A 19,242-nucleotide genomic window follows, 5' to 3' on the forward strand; every position below is an offset into this window, starting at 1 on the left:
TAGAGCCACAGCTTATCTAGCAGTTCCAAAGGTGCCTGGCACTCAAGTCCAAGTGGTCAACTAAGATGAGGAGGGTTTTAAGCAACATAGTGTGCCCCACATGGTGTGCTAACTCATAAACTTTCCACATCTCCTTTTAGACAAAGGACTTAGGGAAGTCATATAGAGTAGCAAGTAAATGCTCTGGAGTCCCACTGCCTGAGTTCAAAACACCTGCTTCATACAATGTGCCCTAGCTGGTTGGCTCAGTTGGCTGAGCATCGTCCTGTAAACCAAAGGTTGCAGTTTGATTCCCGGTCAGGGCATGCGCCTAGTTTGTGGGTTCAGCCAGTTAAGAAGCAACCAATTGATGTTCGATGTTTCCTCCTACTCTTTCTCCCTCCCTTCCCCTCTCTCTAAAATCACTCAGTATGTCCTCAGGTGAGGATAAAAAAAATGTGGACGATTTACATCTGTGTGTCTTCTGTCCTTGTGTGCAGTGTGACTGATAAAAAAAGTCACCAGAGGATCACTGTGCGATTTCAGTGACACGGCCTCTGTAGAGGGCTTTGCACATGAAGCTCTTCAGATCAACCAATGGCTGGTAAATATAACCTGTAATCATGACATTATATTCAAGTACATTTTGGTAATTTTTTAAGGATTTTATTTATTTATTTTTAGAGGGGAAGGGAAGGAGAGAGGGAGAGAAGCATCAATGTACGGTTGCCTTTTGCACGTCCCCTGCTGGGAACTTGCCTGCAGGGAACCAGCCTGCAACCCAGGCACGTGCCCTGACTGGGAATTGAACTGTGATTGTCTGGTTCACAGGCCCGTGCTCAATCCACTGAGCTACACCAGCCAGGGCACATTTTGGTAATTTAATGTTCACCTGAACTTTTCACTTAAACGCACATTTTTGTGATCACTTACATAAAAAGAAACACATTTTTACATTAAAACAAATGTTGGTTTGATATCAGCATTTTCGAAGTTGGTTTTCTAGTTTTTACCTTGAAATTCTAGTAAATATCAGTATAATCCAACAAAAACAGAAATTATTTGTACTTACAACTACATCAAGACTAGAGAAATTTCATCGTCAACACGGACTGAGGCAAAACTGTGAACACTGAACTCATTGGGAACTTGGTCAAAACTAATATTCAAATACAGATCAACTTTGACAGAATCAATTTCAAAAGGCCATAGTTAACCTTTTCATTGATACTATTAAGCAAGAAGTATTATTTCTTCAGCTGACAAACGTCATCAAATTAGGGCTGTCTCTTCAATTATCTTGAAGTGAGAAAAATTTTAATACTTTTTGCTATTTCTGTCTCTCATATGTGAAAATGATAAAGTCTTTCATACAACATTATACAATAAAGGCTAAGTCTTCGCTCACCAGGAAACATAGACCCAGGCACAGTTTTGTTTTTGGGGTGGGTTTTTGTTAGAATAATCTACTCCAGGGAAACAACCTGATCTTCAGAGCCTTTTAAATTAATCAAGAAAGAATAAAAACAAACAAAAGTTTATGCAAGAGCTATCCATGAATATCGTATGAACTGGGTAAAATTTGGTGAAGAAGCAACTTCTTAAAAAACCATAACCTTAAGCCTCTCTTACATGATATGAATTTCATTCTTAAACGTTTCTACTCCCTCACATTGGATTTCAGACACCACATGTTCTAAAGGGGACACAACAATGGGAACTTCTACAACCACAGGCCTCGGAGACAATGCGTCCCGACCATTGTGTGGACACTGATGTGTCCTGACCAGGGTGCACTGTGTCAGCTGTTCTCGGATATGCGGGAATATTCCAGAGTATAAAACAGCCATGTGGGTCCCACCAAAACTGTTCAAATGAACCACGTTCTCCTTCTTGCATTATGGAAATACCCAGATCCAGTCCAGTAACAAATCACCAAGGAGAGCCAGGTACCCCAACACAGGGACACCGTGCCCTGTTCTAAAGTATTTAGAGTGTTTTCTCCATTTTAGAACCTCTTGCAAATAAATAATGAAAAGGGTCTCTGGGTTGTTTTAATCTCTTTAGTCATTTTGGGAATCGCTGTGCAAAATCCATGTTCATACCCAAGATATTCAAAGGGCTAATTTCCTTTCTGTTACTGTGTTTTCTATTTTAAAAAGTCCAACTACAGGACAATGTGCATTGATAGGATTCTAGAATTCTGCCTATGCAGTATCATCATCCCACATTTACCGAAATATGTTATTCTCAGCTCCAAGGAGGAAGACAAATTATCTAGGAAAAAAAAGACATAGCAAAGGAAAAAAAGAAAAGGAGGTTTCCTTTGTTGGAAGCCTACCTATTCTTCCTGTTTTGAATCATAAATGTTTATAAATCAATAAAACCTTAAAAGTGAATGTAGACCTTAAAGATCCTCCAATCCAACTGTTTAAGGCGGGAACCCTTCATTCAACATTGTAGCAAACAAGGGCACATGTTGTTCAGTTGTAGAATAGGCTGGGAGCTGCCCTGGGCTGCAACGAGGAGTCCCTGGAACAGGCTACACATTAAGGACCTTTCATTCTGCGTTTGCCTGTGGCAGCGCTCCGTTCTGAGAAGGGCCTGTGGAGGTAATAAGAAGATTTGCTACTCTAGTCAATATTTTTTAATTACATTGTGTATTTCACCAGTGAAGAGGAAGGTGGCATCTGAAAAAGGTGGGTTGCTTTGGTTTGTCACATTCTGATCTGAATTGCTGATGGACAGTTACATGTCACTTACTGGAAGTGCAAGAAAAGGCTATTTTTTAAAGAACTAATTTTAACAGATGTAGTTTGGGAAAAAGCAGGAAGGAGGGTCACTGTGATGTGAACTCCCCTCGCTGACGAAAGGCTGGGACCAGCCAGGTGGGGCTGAACTGTCCATCTCAAGGGGAACATGGTAGCAAAGTGGAAAAAGCCTTCCTCCCAAGGTAGACCACATCCACAAAGCCGGATTGATTGATTAATGACAGGGGCGAGGGAAACAACTTTCTGGTGAAGTTCCTTAGGCAAAAGGACAGACATCCAGCTTTCAAAATTGTGAAAGTCCTTCCTACAAGCAGTGATCCAAACAAACTCACTCACACGATTCCAAGTGAAAAAAAAAGTTCGTTTCATTTCCTAGGACTCTCCATTCGCCAGGATGAGAGAACAGCATGTATCTTCCTGTCAGCAAATGAGGGCTGAGCTGCTGCTCTGATCTGAAGCCTGGTGTTCAGCCATGGCCTGTCTCTCTCCAGGAAGAAAATGATGAAGATTAAAGAGCTCACAAAAATGTCTCAGGGGCGCAATTTTTCTGGTAGAGAATAGTAGAACCTGTTCTATGATGAGGAATGAGGAAATGTTTGATGAAGGGTGATGGTCACATTTTCTGTGAGGACATGTGGCCTGGGACACAGAGGACACCCAAAGAATGAGACGTCCCCTGAAGAGGATGCAATCGGGACACTGAGTGCAAACACGAACCACGTCACTTGGAGGAGAGTATGAAAGATGGGGCCCAAATACAGCTTTTCTACCACCTACCCCAATCCAGCCACCAAACCCCAAAGACCATCAGAAGAACTACTAAAGCAGTTATTTCAAAATAACCGGCAAGACTGTGAAGAATGGTATCAGAGAAAAAGCCAAACTTCTACTTGGCCACTGCTGTCCTAGATGATGACATTCTGACGTGCTGCAGGGATTTGGTGGAAACTGCACATAACTGCATCATTCTGTCTGATGTTGCTGAATGACTCTTGGAACGCAGTGGCCGGTGAGCACCATGAAATGCAAACTATAGGCAAGATACTGAAGGGTCAGAGCACGAAACGAGAGGGGGCTCTTATTTCTTTCCACTCTGCTGCCTCTGCACGGACCTTCCTGAATAAAATCGGCTCAGGGGGTTGTTATGACTAATACCAGCACTAAGAACCCAAAGTCACCCTGATAGTCAGGGTTTCCAAAGAATGAGACTGCAATGCACAGCTGGCAGAGGTGTTATAAAAGCACGACTTATAACAGGTGTTATAAGTCTCGGGGTTTTAACACAGTCTTCTGTGGTGGACGGTGTAAAGAGACAGGAAGTTCGGTGGACAGTCCAAACCCAGAAGGAAGATGGCCACCGCAGTCACCTCTGACCTGAGAGGCCACCGGCAATTCCATACATAGGTTGGACAGAGATGTGAATGAAGACCCACGCTTTCTTTGGTTTTCCTCTACTCCACCAAAAGTGTCACTTACAAGTAACCCCCTTCACACCGCCCTCTCTGGCCACCATGTTTTTCAGGAGGGCAAAGAAACACTCCATATTCTTTCAGAAAACCAGAAGCACTGGCTAACTTGTCACCAAACAGAGCCAGTTGTAACTCTGAAAGTGACACTTGGTTTCAACTCACAGCTGAGCTGGAAACACAATGGGGTGACAAGCGACTCACAGTTCAGAGTCCCTGAAAGCCTGTGAACCAACCTCCCGCTGAGTGTGAACGCCACAGCATCATTCGTGCTGATCTGCGCGTTCACGGACACGTCCTCCAGACCTGGAACAGTGCCTGGCACAAAGCGGTGTGTGATTGATCACTTGTTCAGTGAATGGCCACTGATGCTCACGAACAGTCACGTCTGAAAAGAAAGTACTGCAGAGCTGGCGTGAAACGCCAAATAACGTCTGCTTCTTTGCCCACACACTACACCGAACCTTCTCTCTGGCCTACTTCCTGTTCTCCTGGCAGACACTTACCTTTACTGCTTTATAAATTTGCGTGTCTCACCTCTCCACCACCCCCAAAACTTAACAAATCTAAGAAAGCTGAACTCTGTTTATTTCAACTACATTTAATTCATGAAATATGGGAAAATTCGGTTAGACCAACAAAATCTTTCAGAATCTCCAAAGAACAAACGGTTTAGTAAAAATAACATACATTTACACTGACAGCCATGTCAGACAAGACCGTAAAACACTATTAAACTCTAAGTACCACTGGCAGCTAGAGGTGTTGAGAGACAGAGGAAGAAAAAATACTTATTTTTAAAAACCTGCAAAAAACCTTTGCGTGACAGGTGGTATAAGCGGGTTGCAATGTCCCTGGGGGTCACCTGCCCTTCTCCCTGCCTTTCCTTCCCCACTTCTGCAAATGGTCCCGGTGAACAGAGTCCATCGGCTGCTTCCTTTGTTTACAGATTCGCTTTCTTTACAACTATAAACTTTGAGAGTGGAAACTGGCCTAATGTACTATTCTTGCAGTCTCAGTGCCCAGTAATAAATTTCTATCAATAAATTAGGAAGAGAAAGATATAGTTGAACATCAATATGAAAGCACTATTTAACATCAGTTAGTCAATTTAAGAAGTTGAAAGGTGGTTTGATAAATTCAAAAACTTCTGTGATAATCCAAGCTAGTAATTCTTCATAAAAAGAAACTCAAGCAGTGATTATTAAAAAAAAATTATACCTCTTTCTAGGAATTATTCACTAGGAAAGCTAGCTCTACTTTATAAGGGCAAGCCTATCATATCAATGCAAGGATTAGGAAATAAGGACAAAAAACGTTCCCTTCAGGGGAAATAAGCTTTTCCCCTGAAATGCTTTCAGAAACCAAGGGCAGGTTAGGTAAGCTCCAGAGGCACCTGGGCACCTGGGCAGCAGCAACGCCGGGCCGAGTCACCCTCCCTCAGCTGCCCATGACCATGTTGTGGCTGCAGCCAAAGGGAAGGCACATGGGCGTCTCGCCATCAATCACGGGCCATGAGGTCAGACAGTCCGCGTGACAGATTCGATTTGTCTTGGCGCCACGTGGACATAACTCGCTGATGACAGTCGTGTGTCCACACTGGCACCTTTCCCCCAGAGACAGGGTGAATACGTCACCACATCTGTTCGCTGGGCACGCTGGGGTCCCGGGGCGCAAAGCGCTCCTCGAACCAGAGCCCTGCAGCTGTGCTCAATGAACACAGCGGGAGCGCCAGGGGTGATGAAAGGGCTAGATGACCGCAAAACTGTAAATACAGACTTCTTTCATTAAAACCCGAGGTAACCGCGGCAGCCATCTCCTGTTGAAAAGGGCAGTCTGTCTCTTGAAAAAGCAGCCAGCGGCTTGTCCATACGTATTCCTAACTCTGTAAAGAAAATACGCATTTCTGCTCGGAAAAGATGACGACATGCTTGAAGCAAAATCAACAAAGTTCATATGATTCCCTTCGAATTAAAACAAAAAATCTTCACACAGAAGAAAGGAAAAATACGTAATTCACATTCATCATGTCATTAGTAAGAACAGCTCTGCCCCATTTAAATCAAACATGAGATTTACATAACTTGTTACAAAGCCCATGTGGGAAGTTCGACCTACTATAGTAAAAAAAAAAAAAATCTATTATCTACTAACACAGTTAAATATCTCCCATAAATCTTCAGTCAAATAATGACTTTTCCCAGGCAGTGTGACAGATGCCGCCCGACAATGGCAGTGTGTACGTCCTCGTGGACAAAATGCAAACTTCGATGAGATCAGAAACTAAACTTCCAGGGGTCTTACCCTTCCCTTTTCAGGTCTTCTCTTCCACCCGCTCATTCCTCTCCGTTCATGTCCTGCCTCCCATCAAGCTGCCCGTCAAGCAGCTGTAAGACCCTCTCCAACCATCAAGCAGCCGTAAGACCCTCTCCAGCCCACCTAAAACTGGACCCGTCTTCCCCGACACCTAGAGGACACCGCTGACCAGCAGTAAGCAGAGAGCAACGTCAAATGAATCATTCCCTTCTCTCTCCACGTTCTGTTTGCCACTCATCTCCTAAACATTTACTGTGGTGACAGAAGGCACTGCTAATACATCCGACTTCCCACATGTGGATTGAATACAGAGAGACCATTTCTTTTTAGGAAAATCATTCGAGATCCTTCAACACATCTTTTCCACTTGTAGGTCTGCAAATGCTCTGAGTGGCAACCGTGACTAAAAGGGAGGCAGCGTTTCAGAGCTCACGTGAAACTAGGAACGAGTCGCTGAAATGAGACTTCTTACATGAGAATGAAGAGACACAGTCAACGCCTTTTCTGACCTTCTGTCTGCGGTGCGCTCGGGAAATACTAACCGTGGGAGCCCTGGGCAGCCCAGGAATGCCGGTCCTGCCCCAAAACAGTATTTTAACGCTTCCCATGTAAAACGCACAGACTTGAGATTGCAGAGATTGGAGGAAGAAGTGAGAGAAGAGAGGGTGGGGGGAAAGACAGAAAGGAGAAAGAAAGAAAACGCCACCTACGGTGAACATTTCAGGTAACACCCTGATTTTATCAGGAGTCTCTCACCGCTACTAACAGTCCAGCTGACTACACACAGTCCTGCAAACATCCTGAACAGTTCTAGGTTGAGGCACACCATTTCACTTCTTTTCTTTTTTTTTTTTAAAAAGACTTTATTTATTTATTTTTAGAGAGGGGAAGGGAGGGAGAGAAACATAGATTGGTTGCCTCTTGCACACCCTCACTGGGGACCTGGCCTGCATCCCAGGCATGTGTCCTGACTGGGAATCAAACCAGCAACTTTTTCACTCGCAGGCAGGCGCTCAATCCACTGAGCCACACCAGCTGGGGCTGGCTTATTTTCTTATCATCTGCCCTCATGCAAAAGTATACGGTTGGCATCTACAAGGGATCTTTATTTATGGACATCAACAGCTAAGTGCTTCTCAGATAAGATCAAATTCAAGGAGTTCATCATCACCAAGCCCTTATTATATGAAATGTTAAAGGGACTTATCGAAGAAAAAGAAGTTTAAAAAAACACGAAAAGTGAAAGGACAGCAAACTCACAGTTATTAACAACCACACCTAAAACAAAAGCAAACTAAAAGGACAGCTAGATCAGGAATGGAAACATAGAAATGAAGATCTCAAGGAGGGTTAGCAACAGGGGAGTGGGAGGAGGAGAAGGGGGGAGAAGGTACAGAAAATAAGTAGCATAGACAGGAGATAGAAAATAGATGGGGGGGCAAGAATAGTATGGGAAATATAGAATCTAAAGGACTTGAGACACATGGACATAAACTAAAGGGGGGGTAATGGTGGGGATGGGGGGGCAGGGTGGAGGGGAATGAAGGGGGGAATAGAACAAATGTAATGGCATAATCAATAAAAAAATAAAAATAAAAACAGCTTTGTGGACATACATTAACATCCTGGTGAACTAACTAATTCACTTAATCACAGTTGTCTTGTCTCTCAAGGCGATGTACCTGCTCCCCCACAAAACACAGCAGTCGGCCTTCCCTCCCAGGGAGAAGTCCGCACAGCCCCTGCACCACCTCCCAACCAAGCTCCAGAGCAGGGATCCAAAGGAGCGAAGGACAGACACCAGGAGCCTCCAGGGTCAGCTCCCACTGGCCCCACTGTTACATCCCTCAAACCCACTCTCTATCCAAGGCCCTTTGGAATGATCTAGAAATGCAGAGTGCTCCCCTTTGCCATTCTTCTACTCTCCCAAGAGCAGAGTCCTCTGCCCAGACAGCCCCTGGCCACCACAGCTCCAATTCATATTTCGAAAAGTGGATGGGTTCAGAAAGAGAGAAATTTCAGCAGCCTCTTCCACCCTGAGAGTCCGAGAGCTGAATGCGTCCAATGTTAGGCCATGCACGGCTTCCCGGGGCACCCTCTTCAAAGACCTCGCGCCTACAATGGTTGCCTTTGGTGTCAGTGACAGAGGCCACAGCCACACCTGGATGTGGCTCAAAGGCCTTGACTTTCTTCCCTAAATCAAACCACAGAGAAACAGGGCTTCTGTTTCACCCCATTAATAAATATCCTGGAATAAATATGAGCACTAAATCTCCCTTTCTAAAATAAGCCTATATCACCTTGACTAGCATGGCTCAGTGGATTGAGTGCCAGTCTGTAAACCAAAGGGTCGCCAGTTCTATTCCTAGTCAGGGCACAGGCCTGGGTTGCAGGCCAGGTCCCCATTAGGGGGCATGAGAGAGGCAACCACACATTGATGTTTCTCTCCCTCTCTTTCTCCCTTCCTTCCCCTCTCTCTAGAAATAAATAAATAAATAATCTTTAAAATAAGCCTATATTTAGGTTTCATGCTATTAGACAGAGATGGCAAAAACCAGGTAGTAAGAATAAGGCCAAAACGGGTTTTTTTGCAACTTAGTTTCTTTACCTAAGGTTACATATGCAAAACTGCACCTTGAGAAACAGTCATAAATGTCTGACCACTATGCCCTACTCCAGAAACCAATAAAATATTGAATGTCAACTGTAATTGAAAATTTAATAATTTTCTTTTTTACTTTTTTAACTCAATTTCCCAGTCTCAGCCCAGTGAAGTGCTGGGTAGGCAGGAGAGGTCAGGGGCTACCTACCGGGAGCCTACAGCTCTAGAAGGCTCCCATTTTCACAGAAAGTTCTGTCGGTTGATGCTGGTGTGGACTTGGAGCTGCTCAGCTCTGGCCTCGGGGCCAGGGCGTGAGCCGTCTCCCGAAGTAACGTCCCTGCTCTCACCGTCCACGACCCTCGCGGCGGAAGACAGGTGTCCTCGGGTTACTCTGCAGTTGGTCACCAGAGGAGTGTCTCCGAAACTGCAGAGCACCCGGAACGGGGGAGGGGCGCTGGTGAACGAGCGCGCAGTTACAGGTACAGGATGACCGCTCCCACCGCGGAAAACCGATGCTTATGTGGTGGGAAGGGGGCCAGAGGGCTCCCGGGGACTGCGGTCACCTTGTTCTTCTTCCTATTTACGTAGGCCTTTTGAATTGTATTCAGTAAGCACAATACTACTTTCTGAATTCACAGAAACTGAACTTAAGGTCACAGGGAAAAAGGCACAGGCCTCTAACAGTCAGCGGTTTTCCTCTCGCTCACAGCCATCCCCCCCTCACCTCCCTCTGCGAGCCCCCCCCCCCGCGCATGCGCCTACCTGACGTTCTTGCCCTGGGCGCAGAGCATCTTGACCAGGTCGGCGATGGGGTACTGCGCCTTGGCCGCACAGAGACCGTAGCCTGCGAGGGACAGGATCGACGCGTTAAGGAGGTGGGTTTTCGTTTGAGATATGTTTTTTAGTTTGAAATTTTTTAATTTCTTTCTTGATCAAATCATTTTAATGCCAAAAACAGCAGTCCAACAGCAGGACTAGAAATGAAAGCAACGTTATAATGTGGACTTTTTAAAATACTGGCCTAAATTTCAACTTCAAAATCTAAGGGTTCCTCCACAGTTCTGTGCAGGTCTGATAGTGCTGGGCACCTCCCCACACACACACACACACACACACACACTCTTGTGTTCCCTCTGTCTGTCTGCTCTGTGTGTCTCTCTGTCTCTTTCTCTGTCTGCTCTCTATGTCTGTCTGTCTGTCTCCGTCCCTTTCTGTCCATCTCTCTCTCTCACACACACACATACACACACAGAGAAATGTGTTCAGACCCTCTGCATGCATAGCCTTGGTCACACTGCAGTCCCTGGTTTCCTTCCTCACTTCCTTCTCTTCTGCCTCTTTCCTTGCCCCGGGCTTCTCCCGCTGCCCCCTCGCACCACGAAGCTCCGCGTGGCTTGGACCCTGCCTCACACTCCCCTTGGGAAACCTCAGCCCGTCCTGTGCCTTCAACACCATCTGCCAGCTCACAGTCCGTCCCAGGCTCAGCCCCCTGTTCAAGCTCCAGTACAGCGGGTCCACTGTCCACCTCCACCTCATCTCCACCTCAAGCTTAATGTCTTCGAAATGGAACTTAAAATGTTTCCCTCTGCCAAAAAACAAACAAAAAAACACAACCCTCCAGATTTCTGATGCTGGTACAGGTACGACCAAAAGCCTTAGTCCTCTTTCTTCTTTAACCTTCGCTCCCTGGACTGTGAAGTCACCTATCTGTCCCACTGTCCTACCCCATCTTCCCAGATTCCAGTCTCTTCTCAGGCTGTCTCCTCTGCCTTCCCCCACTCCCGACACCACCCACCCTCTAAGGCCCAGAACAAATCCTCAGCTACGACCATCTTTCCTGTTCCCTGGAACAGAAAAACCGTCCACATAGTCCAGCTTAGCTCTTTCTATAACCCACCTGCATCATCGATCTGACTCAGATGCAAAATGCCCACAGGAAAGAGTATGTCCGTCACATCTTTCCACCTCCAGCACCGTGTTTCTCAACAGGTAACACCAGGGCCACCCAGACGGGGACAATTCTTCGTGCGGGAACATCCCAGACATTAGAGCAAAAGAACGTGTCTGCTCCCACACACAGTGGACAGCCACTGCCCTGACTCAGACCGTCAGAACCCTAAGCCCACTTGTCCAGCATCTCCAGGAGATGACCCTGACCCCAGGTGAGAAGGCTTTCACCCGAGCATTCAATTATGTTTACCTTCATTAATGTCTAAGTATATAACCAACCAAAGCACCCACATGTCAAATCAGAAGATTTTCTTCACAGAAAACTCCTATGATATAACATGAGAGTGAAAACGTTCATCTGAAACCGAGGTTTTGCCTATAACACCGCAGCACACTGCCATCGTAGCAGGGAAGAACTGAACTCGGCCTCAGAAAAGGAGGAAACTGAGGCCTAAAGAGATCAAATGACTTGGCCAATGTCCTGTCCATTGTCCGAAGCAAAATGAAACCAACTGAGACTCCCAGACTCTCTCTCCTAGGCCAGGGGACCTCAGCTTGTTGGAAACCACAGGACTCACAATGATTTTTTAAGTATTTACTTTTAAAAGAAACAGGTTAACACTTACTGGGCAAGGCTAAAGACTGAGCTAGGTCCTTTCATGTACTATATCTAATGTAATCCTGACAATAGGCCCCCAAATTATCAATAAATAACCAAGACACAAAGATGGTTTACACATGTGTACAGAATCACCGAAAGACACGGTACACTTCATCAATTTGTAGAATGTCTATGTGATCCCCAAAATATTAAGCTAAGCTGAGAATTCTCAATATTTTTCACTTTGCAAGGATAAGGTTGCTCCTAAGTTGCCCTTGTATTTCCAGAAATAAACGAGTCCCAGTTCGATTCATCCCAGTGATCCCAGTGAGTGCCCACTAGATCAACTGCAACAGCTATTACAGGTTATTCGTTTGCTTTTGCTTTTTTTCCTTTACCTGGAGTAATAATGATGCTATTAGCTTCTCGAATCATGTCAACTGCATTGTCGAGGTTGATTTCTGTATGTGTTCCAGTAATTTCCATAGGTTTTCCACCAGCTGTCGACGTGGTGCCGTAGCCACCGAGAATCACATTGGCCAGGGAGCGATTCATAGCCTGGAACGCAGAACGATCTGCTGTGAGCGCTCAATCCACGTAACTTTCAGACAATGGTCCATGCCTATGGTATTCAGAACCATTTAAAGAGGTGTATCTGACCATCTGAAACATCTGGGCCACATAATTTGATCTAGCTTCTGAAAATTATTTCAAAAAGTTAAATGAAAAGAATACATCTGGGCAACTACATGTACTTTTCTACAAAATCAACTATACTCAAATATATTTCCTACAAGAGAGTGAGATTTTTTTAAGGTACTTCATGGAAAGTTACCAGTTACATTAAGAAATTAATGGAAACCGCGGATCTGGTTACTGTCCTCTGCACACTGACGGAGCAGGCTGCACTTCCATACTCACTCCCACGATTTCACAGGAGGAAAGAGAAAGCACACGGACGTGACATTCTGCAAGGTGACCCTACAGATCTCTCAGGTGAGTTCTGCTACCAGCTGCAAGCTGTCCAGAAGCCACCGGGAGAAAAAGGGGTAGGGATTCATTTCATTTAGAGCTCTGCTGCCCTCTGCCGTCAAGGAAAAAAAAATGTAGAAATTGCTACTGTCTTATTTTCCAAATCAGCTCCATGAAGCTATAATAGAAGTGACTGGATGCATTATTAGACTCCTAAAATATTTTATTTCCAAAAATATAGATAAGTTATATGTTGTTTCATTAAACTACACACCCACCCATTTAACCTAGAAAAATTATCATGGAAAAAACGATAGGAAGGCACTTCTTGTTCTTGTTGTATAATCACCTAATAATGTCCTTCCCATGCAAACGGTGCAACTGAAACATAATGGTAACTGATTGCGTTTGGAAAAGAGTTCATTTGTAAACCCCTTGAGGTGAGATGGTAAAAGAAAGGACAGCCCTGGCCAGGTAGCTCAGTTGGTTAGAGCAACATCCCATATGCCAAGGTTGTGGGTTTGACCCCCAATAAGGACACACATAAAAAACAAGCAATAAATGCATGAATAAATGAAACAACAAATCTTTCTCTCTCTTCCCCTTTCTCCCTCCCTTGCCTCCTCTCTCTCTAAAAATCTATTTAAAAAATGAAAAGACAGGAAGTTAGATGTTTTGAACAATCAAATGTACTTTAAGAGTTCAAGTTCCTGTACATGATCAAAGCAGTCATTCCACATAATCAGCACTGAGTTTATCACTTCAAAAAAAAACTCCAAAAATTATCAAACCCTATTTTAAAGGTTGTAATAAACATATCATTGATCCATTGTTTATACCACTTATAAGCCATATAAGTATCAACCTATTACTTTTTTAAAAAGACACATTATTATTAAAAAGCAAAAAGGCACCTGGAGATTTGCAGTGATAAGTAACAGAGGAAAAAATATGTCTCCCCACCCAAAGACAGCCCCGCCTACTACCCCTCAGGGGAGACATGTCCCTACACTGCTGAGAAGGACTGAGGACTGAGGGACATGGCCCAGAGACAGATGTAGACAAACAGCCCCTTTATTCTAACTTGACTTAAGAGGAGCCACTCTTCACTTCCTATAAAACAAAATGGAGAAGGAAAGAATTCCTAAGGACACTTAATTAGCGCGTACCCTCTTCTGATGGCATCTTAGGGAGGAAACTAGGGAACCACCCAGTAGTTTAACGATCAAAGTCAACTTGTTAAACACATATCCACAATTATATCACCATTAAGCTAATTCCATGTGGTCTCTTAAAAACTAAATTATTTTGCGTCTCTGAATTTACCATTGCAACATCATATTTTCAACAAATGTTTAGGGTTCAGGGCGTGGTTTCCTCTTTTCTTTCTCTTTTTTTTTGGCTTGTCTAAGTGCTTGAGTGATTAATGAGACTATCATGTGACCACTGATCCCCAGACTGAAGAGTTCCCAGCTTCTGAGACAAAGCGTTTGCAACACTCCAAGACTGTTCCTTTCAAGTTGTTAAGCCCTATAATGAAAATGGTGTGCTACATTAAAAAGATCCTTAATTCAAATAATTCGAAGCAAAATGTAAGAAAAAAATATGAAAACAAAGGAAAGGTCATGAAAGAGACAAGACAAAAGCAACAACAATATATATGCCATTTAGTAGCATCTCTCATTTCAATGCTTTGTAGGTGCTAATAAATTGGTCATGAGGCCAAAAAAAACCACAAAAAACCACTTTGGCACGAATCCACTTCATTCTGTTCTATCATCTTTCGAAAACAAGTGGCAAAATGCAAAAATCAAAAAATTTTGGTCTGAAAATGCTGTTCCATTTCCCAAGTAAATGGACTATAAAATCATAAAAAGAATAATATCGAATGACATCTGGATATAAGGCAAATTATTCCTTGGAGCTGGTTCTCTAAATGCTGTTGACACTTCTTGGATTTTATAATACTGGGTGTTGTGTAACCACAACACTGGACTCAGGGGACACCCAAAACAACTGTCAGAGCAAAAACTCAGTCTCAGGGACTGCTGACCAGTCCCCTCAGTGCAGACCCTTCCCTCTGACACAACAAACCCACCCTGCTCTGGCTTGGACTTGCACATCTCTGTACAAAATAAAATAAGGAAGGTAAATACACTGGTAGTAATAACAGGTATTGAGATATGATAGAGCATCTGCTATCGTAACCTATCTAGAGAGGATTCCCAAATATGAAAGGAGCTAACAATAAAGCACACACCTGAGAGTTATTTAACAACTATTATATTCATTTGAATGTGCCAGGTCAGGCTCCGTGAACAAAGCAAATAATGAATGACATCGTGAAATACCTTCCTTGCAACACGAAGACAGCATTTCCTACCTCCAGACTCAGTGTGGGGAGTAAGGGAGCTACGACCCATAAAGCACCGGGCACTGGGCTGGCAATCTGGTGCTGGGCCCGATGGCCAGCAGCCATCCTGCGCTGCTCAGCACCAGCCACGAAGAAACAATTTCTTATCATATGCAAGCACAGGCTGAGAATCAAGGAAGGGGAATGTGAAAAGTCAGAAATCAGGAAAGTTTAGAAGTGAAGAAAATGCCTGCCTTTGAAGCGAAAACGTTCGGCAGGCTTGTTTCCCTTGCTGCTGTCTTCGCTGTGTGACAAGATAGGAGCAGAGAGCATTCAGGAAAGCACCCCCCCCCCCACGCATCACCCCCTGGGGAGGACTTTCCCCGGTGAATCCCTTGTGGACATCAATTTGTCAACGTCAACAGCCAACACGAAGATCCTATTCCCTTTGACAAAGTAATTTAAAAAAAAAATTGGCCCAAGGAAATAATCAAAGGTGCACAAGGAGAATGAGCTGCAAAGGGGAAAAAAGGTAAAAACAGCTCATAAAATGTTCGTGGGTAAATAAATTACATTGTAATATGATGTAATACCATCTTAGCAGACACTATAAACTGTTAGAAAACTGCTAGTTAGAAAATTACACAATACAGAATGCAAACATATGCATGTGAAAAAGCTATAATTCGATTATTAAATGTTAACAGTTAAGTGGTAATGGAAATACAAATGATTTTATTTCCTTACTCATCCTTTTCTATTTTCTTCCAAATTTCTCACATTAAATGTCCTTTATCTTCATAACTGAATAATTTTTAAAAATGAAAACTTCAACTGTCCTTGAATCCACATTAATGAAATTGGCTACTACAGAGTATTAATCTGACCCGGGGCGACACTTATGGCCGCAGACAGCTGTAAGAATGCCTTCTCGGCCTTACACACAGTATAGAAATGAAAAAAAGATCTGCAGGATGCTGATAGTGAATGGCACGCCTGAAGGAAGCAGAGGACAGAGAGAGAAAAACAACAACAAAAAAAGGAAGTAGAGAAAGCAGATCAAGAAATAGGAAATAGAAGAAATTAAGAGAAAAATGATATACTAATACGTAAGTACACATAGAAAAGGGTATTTTCAACATGTGCCCCTTTTACTTTAGTTACTATTATACAACGGCTACTGTCAAAGTTACTATAGTTATTATAACCAAAATTAAGAAATTACATGAAGAAGGGAAAAGAAATGAAGAAGAAATAAAAGAGACAGAAATTAGGGAATTAGTACTGGTAAACTTGAGAAGGCAAAGAAAACCATTCAAGGAAAAAAGAAGAAAGGTAAATAGGTACCCATGAGGCCACTCTAAGATCTAGGTACAAGCCCTCCCCTTCTCTCCCCAGAGTGCCTCTAGCTTTGTTAAAACTTAAATCCTCCCATTTAATTTTAAATCAGTATTTTGTATAACCTTTAAGTATCCATGAAAATCTGCTGCCCCCTGCTGGTCATTCAAATTCACCAAGTGAAGCCAAGTCAAACTAAGGAAGGGTTAAAGGTTCATTTTAAGAAAACTATTTCCAATACAACTGAATGAATGTTTTCTTCATCATACACATTTTTCTAAGCCTAAAGCCTGACATTTTCCAAATAGGAGACACACAACCTCCACCTTTCCAAAACTCCCTGAACAACATGAGGGATATGATTTTAAAACCTCTTAATTTGTTTTGAACTTGGGCTATCAAATCCTTTTTTATAACATGACCAAAAAGAACTAATTTCTTAATAAAAAAGGATAAACCCAGCATTCAATTTACAATGAGTTTTTCGATTAAAGTATCAGAGAAAATCTCACTTGTAAGATATGAGTTTTTTCAATAATGTAATAAAAATTGAGGCAGGATAAGCATTCTTTTCTGCATCATTAATAAATGTAAAGTTCGCATACTGATTTCACTCAGCTTCGTGCTTGAACTTTCAGTCATTCAAAACCAGTATTTAGATAATAATATCTATAATTACAGAAAGGTTTCTAGTCAAACCCTTAATTATTTGCAGGATATCTGCTGGCCATCAAGAAGAGAATTTTTAAAAAGGAAGCTAGAGAGTATTTGTCTTGTTCATTTTTTCTTTTTAAGAAAAAGCATGCTGACCATGAAACTCCAGGAGGGCGCTCCCACAGACGGCCTGTGGGAACTGCCCCAAGCTTTCCGGAAACCACTGGGCAATGAGCAGAGACAGCCCTGGAAATGAGCACGCCCCTTCCTGCGGACAGCCTGGTCGTCAGGCAAAGATCTGAACTGCCAAAGACGTACTTACACGCAGAGAGAAATAACAACCAAACGACCTGACAGGTGCAGCGTTAGGGAAGGATTAAATATATTTTGTACATTCATGTGATGGATTAGCATAAAGTCCCTCAAAATAATACCTGAAAAAGCATTTTTAATGATAAGAAAATGCCAAGAATATATAGTTTGTAAGATTAAAAACTAAATGTAAAAGTGTCCCTTGTGATCAGGCAAGTAAATACAGATATGTAATATACCAAAAAAAAAAAAAATACAGTGGAAGGAAATGAACCAAAACCTTAAGTGTTTCTCTCAGAGAGAGTGAGAAGATTTTTGTTCGTATTTAATTTTTCTGATGGTCTACACTGGAGTTCTTTAAAAGCAGCCTAGCAAACTTATTCAAATGCTACCCCTTGGTACTTGGACTGAAGCGAATGTAAAGGACCGACTGGCCGGTCCTTGCCTGCGGAGCTTGCCCGTGTCCACCAGGCACGTGTCTGCCCAGCGCACGTCCCTTACCACACACATGATGTAGGAGAGGATGGCACCAGAGGAGCCGATGAGCGCGCCCACGATGGTCAGCAGGTTGTTGTTGAGCAGGAAGCCCTCAGCGCACAGGGCCCAGCCAGAGTAGCTGTTCAGCACCGTGATGACCACAGGCATGTCTGCACCCCCGATGGCGGCCGTCAGAGTCACGCCCTGGGGACAAAGGCAAGCTTGGGTCAGAGTTCAGAAAACAAAAAGTAAAGCCTCCGACATGGAGCATCTTGGTCCTTAACCATTCCAGTTGTCCATTTCCAGTTACTATATCTACATACACGTTTCTCAGCTGGTAACGACCAGGTGCCCCCACCCAGCCAACTCTCCCACAGATGGAACAAATGTACACCCGGAACCACCTTCCCACAGAAAAGTCCCGAAGTCCCCAACGGGCAGTGATGGAAGCAGGCCGACCCGGACGGGGGTCTGGAAAGAAGCAAGTGAACTGAAGAAACGTCCCAGCTTTTGTGGCATTCGCCTCCAGGCAGGTGCTTGTTGGTGCCAAGTGCAACAGCAAAAACAAAATATAAGCCCACGGTCTCACTAGACTGAAGATCCAGGGGTAGGGTTCAGGGTGGCTAAGGCAGCTGGAAATTGAGAAAGTAAATTCTGCAAAGGAGGAGACCATAAAAAGAAAGCCCGAAATTCTGCTCATAAACTCCGCCTAACGCTCTGGCTGACTCCTGAACTAGGCACATGTGGGCAGACTCCACGCCATCCTGCAGCTGCCCCCTACCACAGGGAAGCCAGATTTTGCAATCTGGGCCCAGCCTGGTGAGGTACCTACAAAAACAAATTTAAAACAGCAATAACCAATACCCCTTGGAGGAATACGACAGGATCCAAAGTCTATCTTTCACGAAGTCCTTGATGTGACCCAAAATCACTAAACCAAAAAGGAAAAGCGATGGAGGAGAGAAAGATTTCTGCTTTGTATTCCACACACTCCTACATGTTCTGAGTTTCTTATGATGTAGATGTGTTCTTGTACTACTTGCTGAAGTCAAAGCCAATTATATTAGTCCATGAAATGTTTTATCTCATTCAGACATTCTCATAGATTCATTAAGTATCTTTTAAATATCAAATTCTCCTCCTCTCAAAGCTAACAATCCTTGAAGTTTTACATTTCAATGCTACAGGTTTGATTTTGAGAAATTTTTTTACTTCTTCTGCACTACTACTTAAAAAAATCAAAACTATTTTTCTTTTGTTTAAAATAAAACAAAAGTCAGTGCTAGATAAGTCAGAAGAAACTAGATCATCAATAGTCATAGAAAGATAGAATTTTAAGTTACTTTTCAGTGTTCTAAAGGTTCTGTGATAAAATCACAGCCAAACTCTTAGGATTACATAAAAATCAGTATCATCTGAACACTAAATCTTGTGTTTCTGAACCATGCAGC

The 19,242-nt window shown here is 43.3% G+C and overlaps 1 protein-coding gene across 6 annotated transcripts in view; it reads right to left on the minus strand.

The window, feature by feature from the left end:
* Positions 1–19,242, minus strand: part of NNT (nicotinamide nucleotide transhydrogenase) — a 78,531-nt gene that overhangs the window by 12,634 nt on the left and 46,655 nt on the right. For all 6 annotated transcript variants that reach the window (XM_037164672.2, XM_053657417.1, XM_037164644.2 and 3 more), the window contains 3 exons: positions 17,816–17,995; positions 12,084–12,243; positions 9,897–9,978 (listed from right to left, as the gene is read on the minus strand). In XM_037164672.2, coding sequence (XP_037020567.2) covers positions 9,897–9,978; positions 12,084–12,243; positions 17,816–17,995 — 422 coding nt within the window. The remainder of the gene's footprint in view (positions 1–9,896; positions 9,979–12,083; positions 12,244–17,815; positions 17,996–19,242) is intronic.

This window comes from Artibeus jamaicensis, unplaced genomic scaffold (assembly GCF_021234435.1).
Source record: "Artibeus jamaicensis isolate MK-2021 breed Jamaican fruit bat unplaced genomic scaffold, CSHL_Jam_final scaffold_369, whole genome shotgun sequence".
NCBI classification, from domain to species: Eukaryota; Metazoa; Chordata; class Mammalia; order Chiroptera; family Phyllostomidae; genus Artibeus; species Artibeus jamaicensis.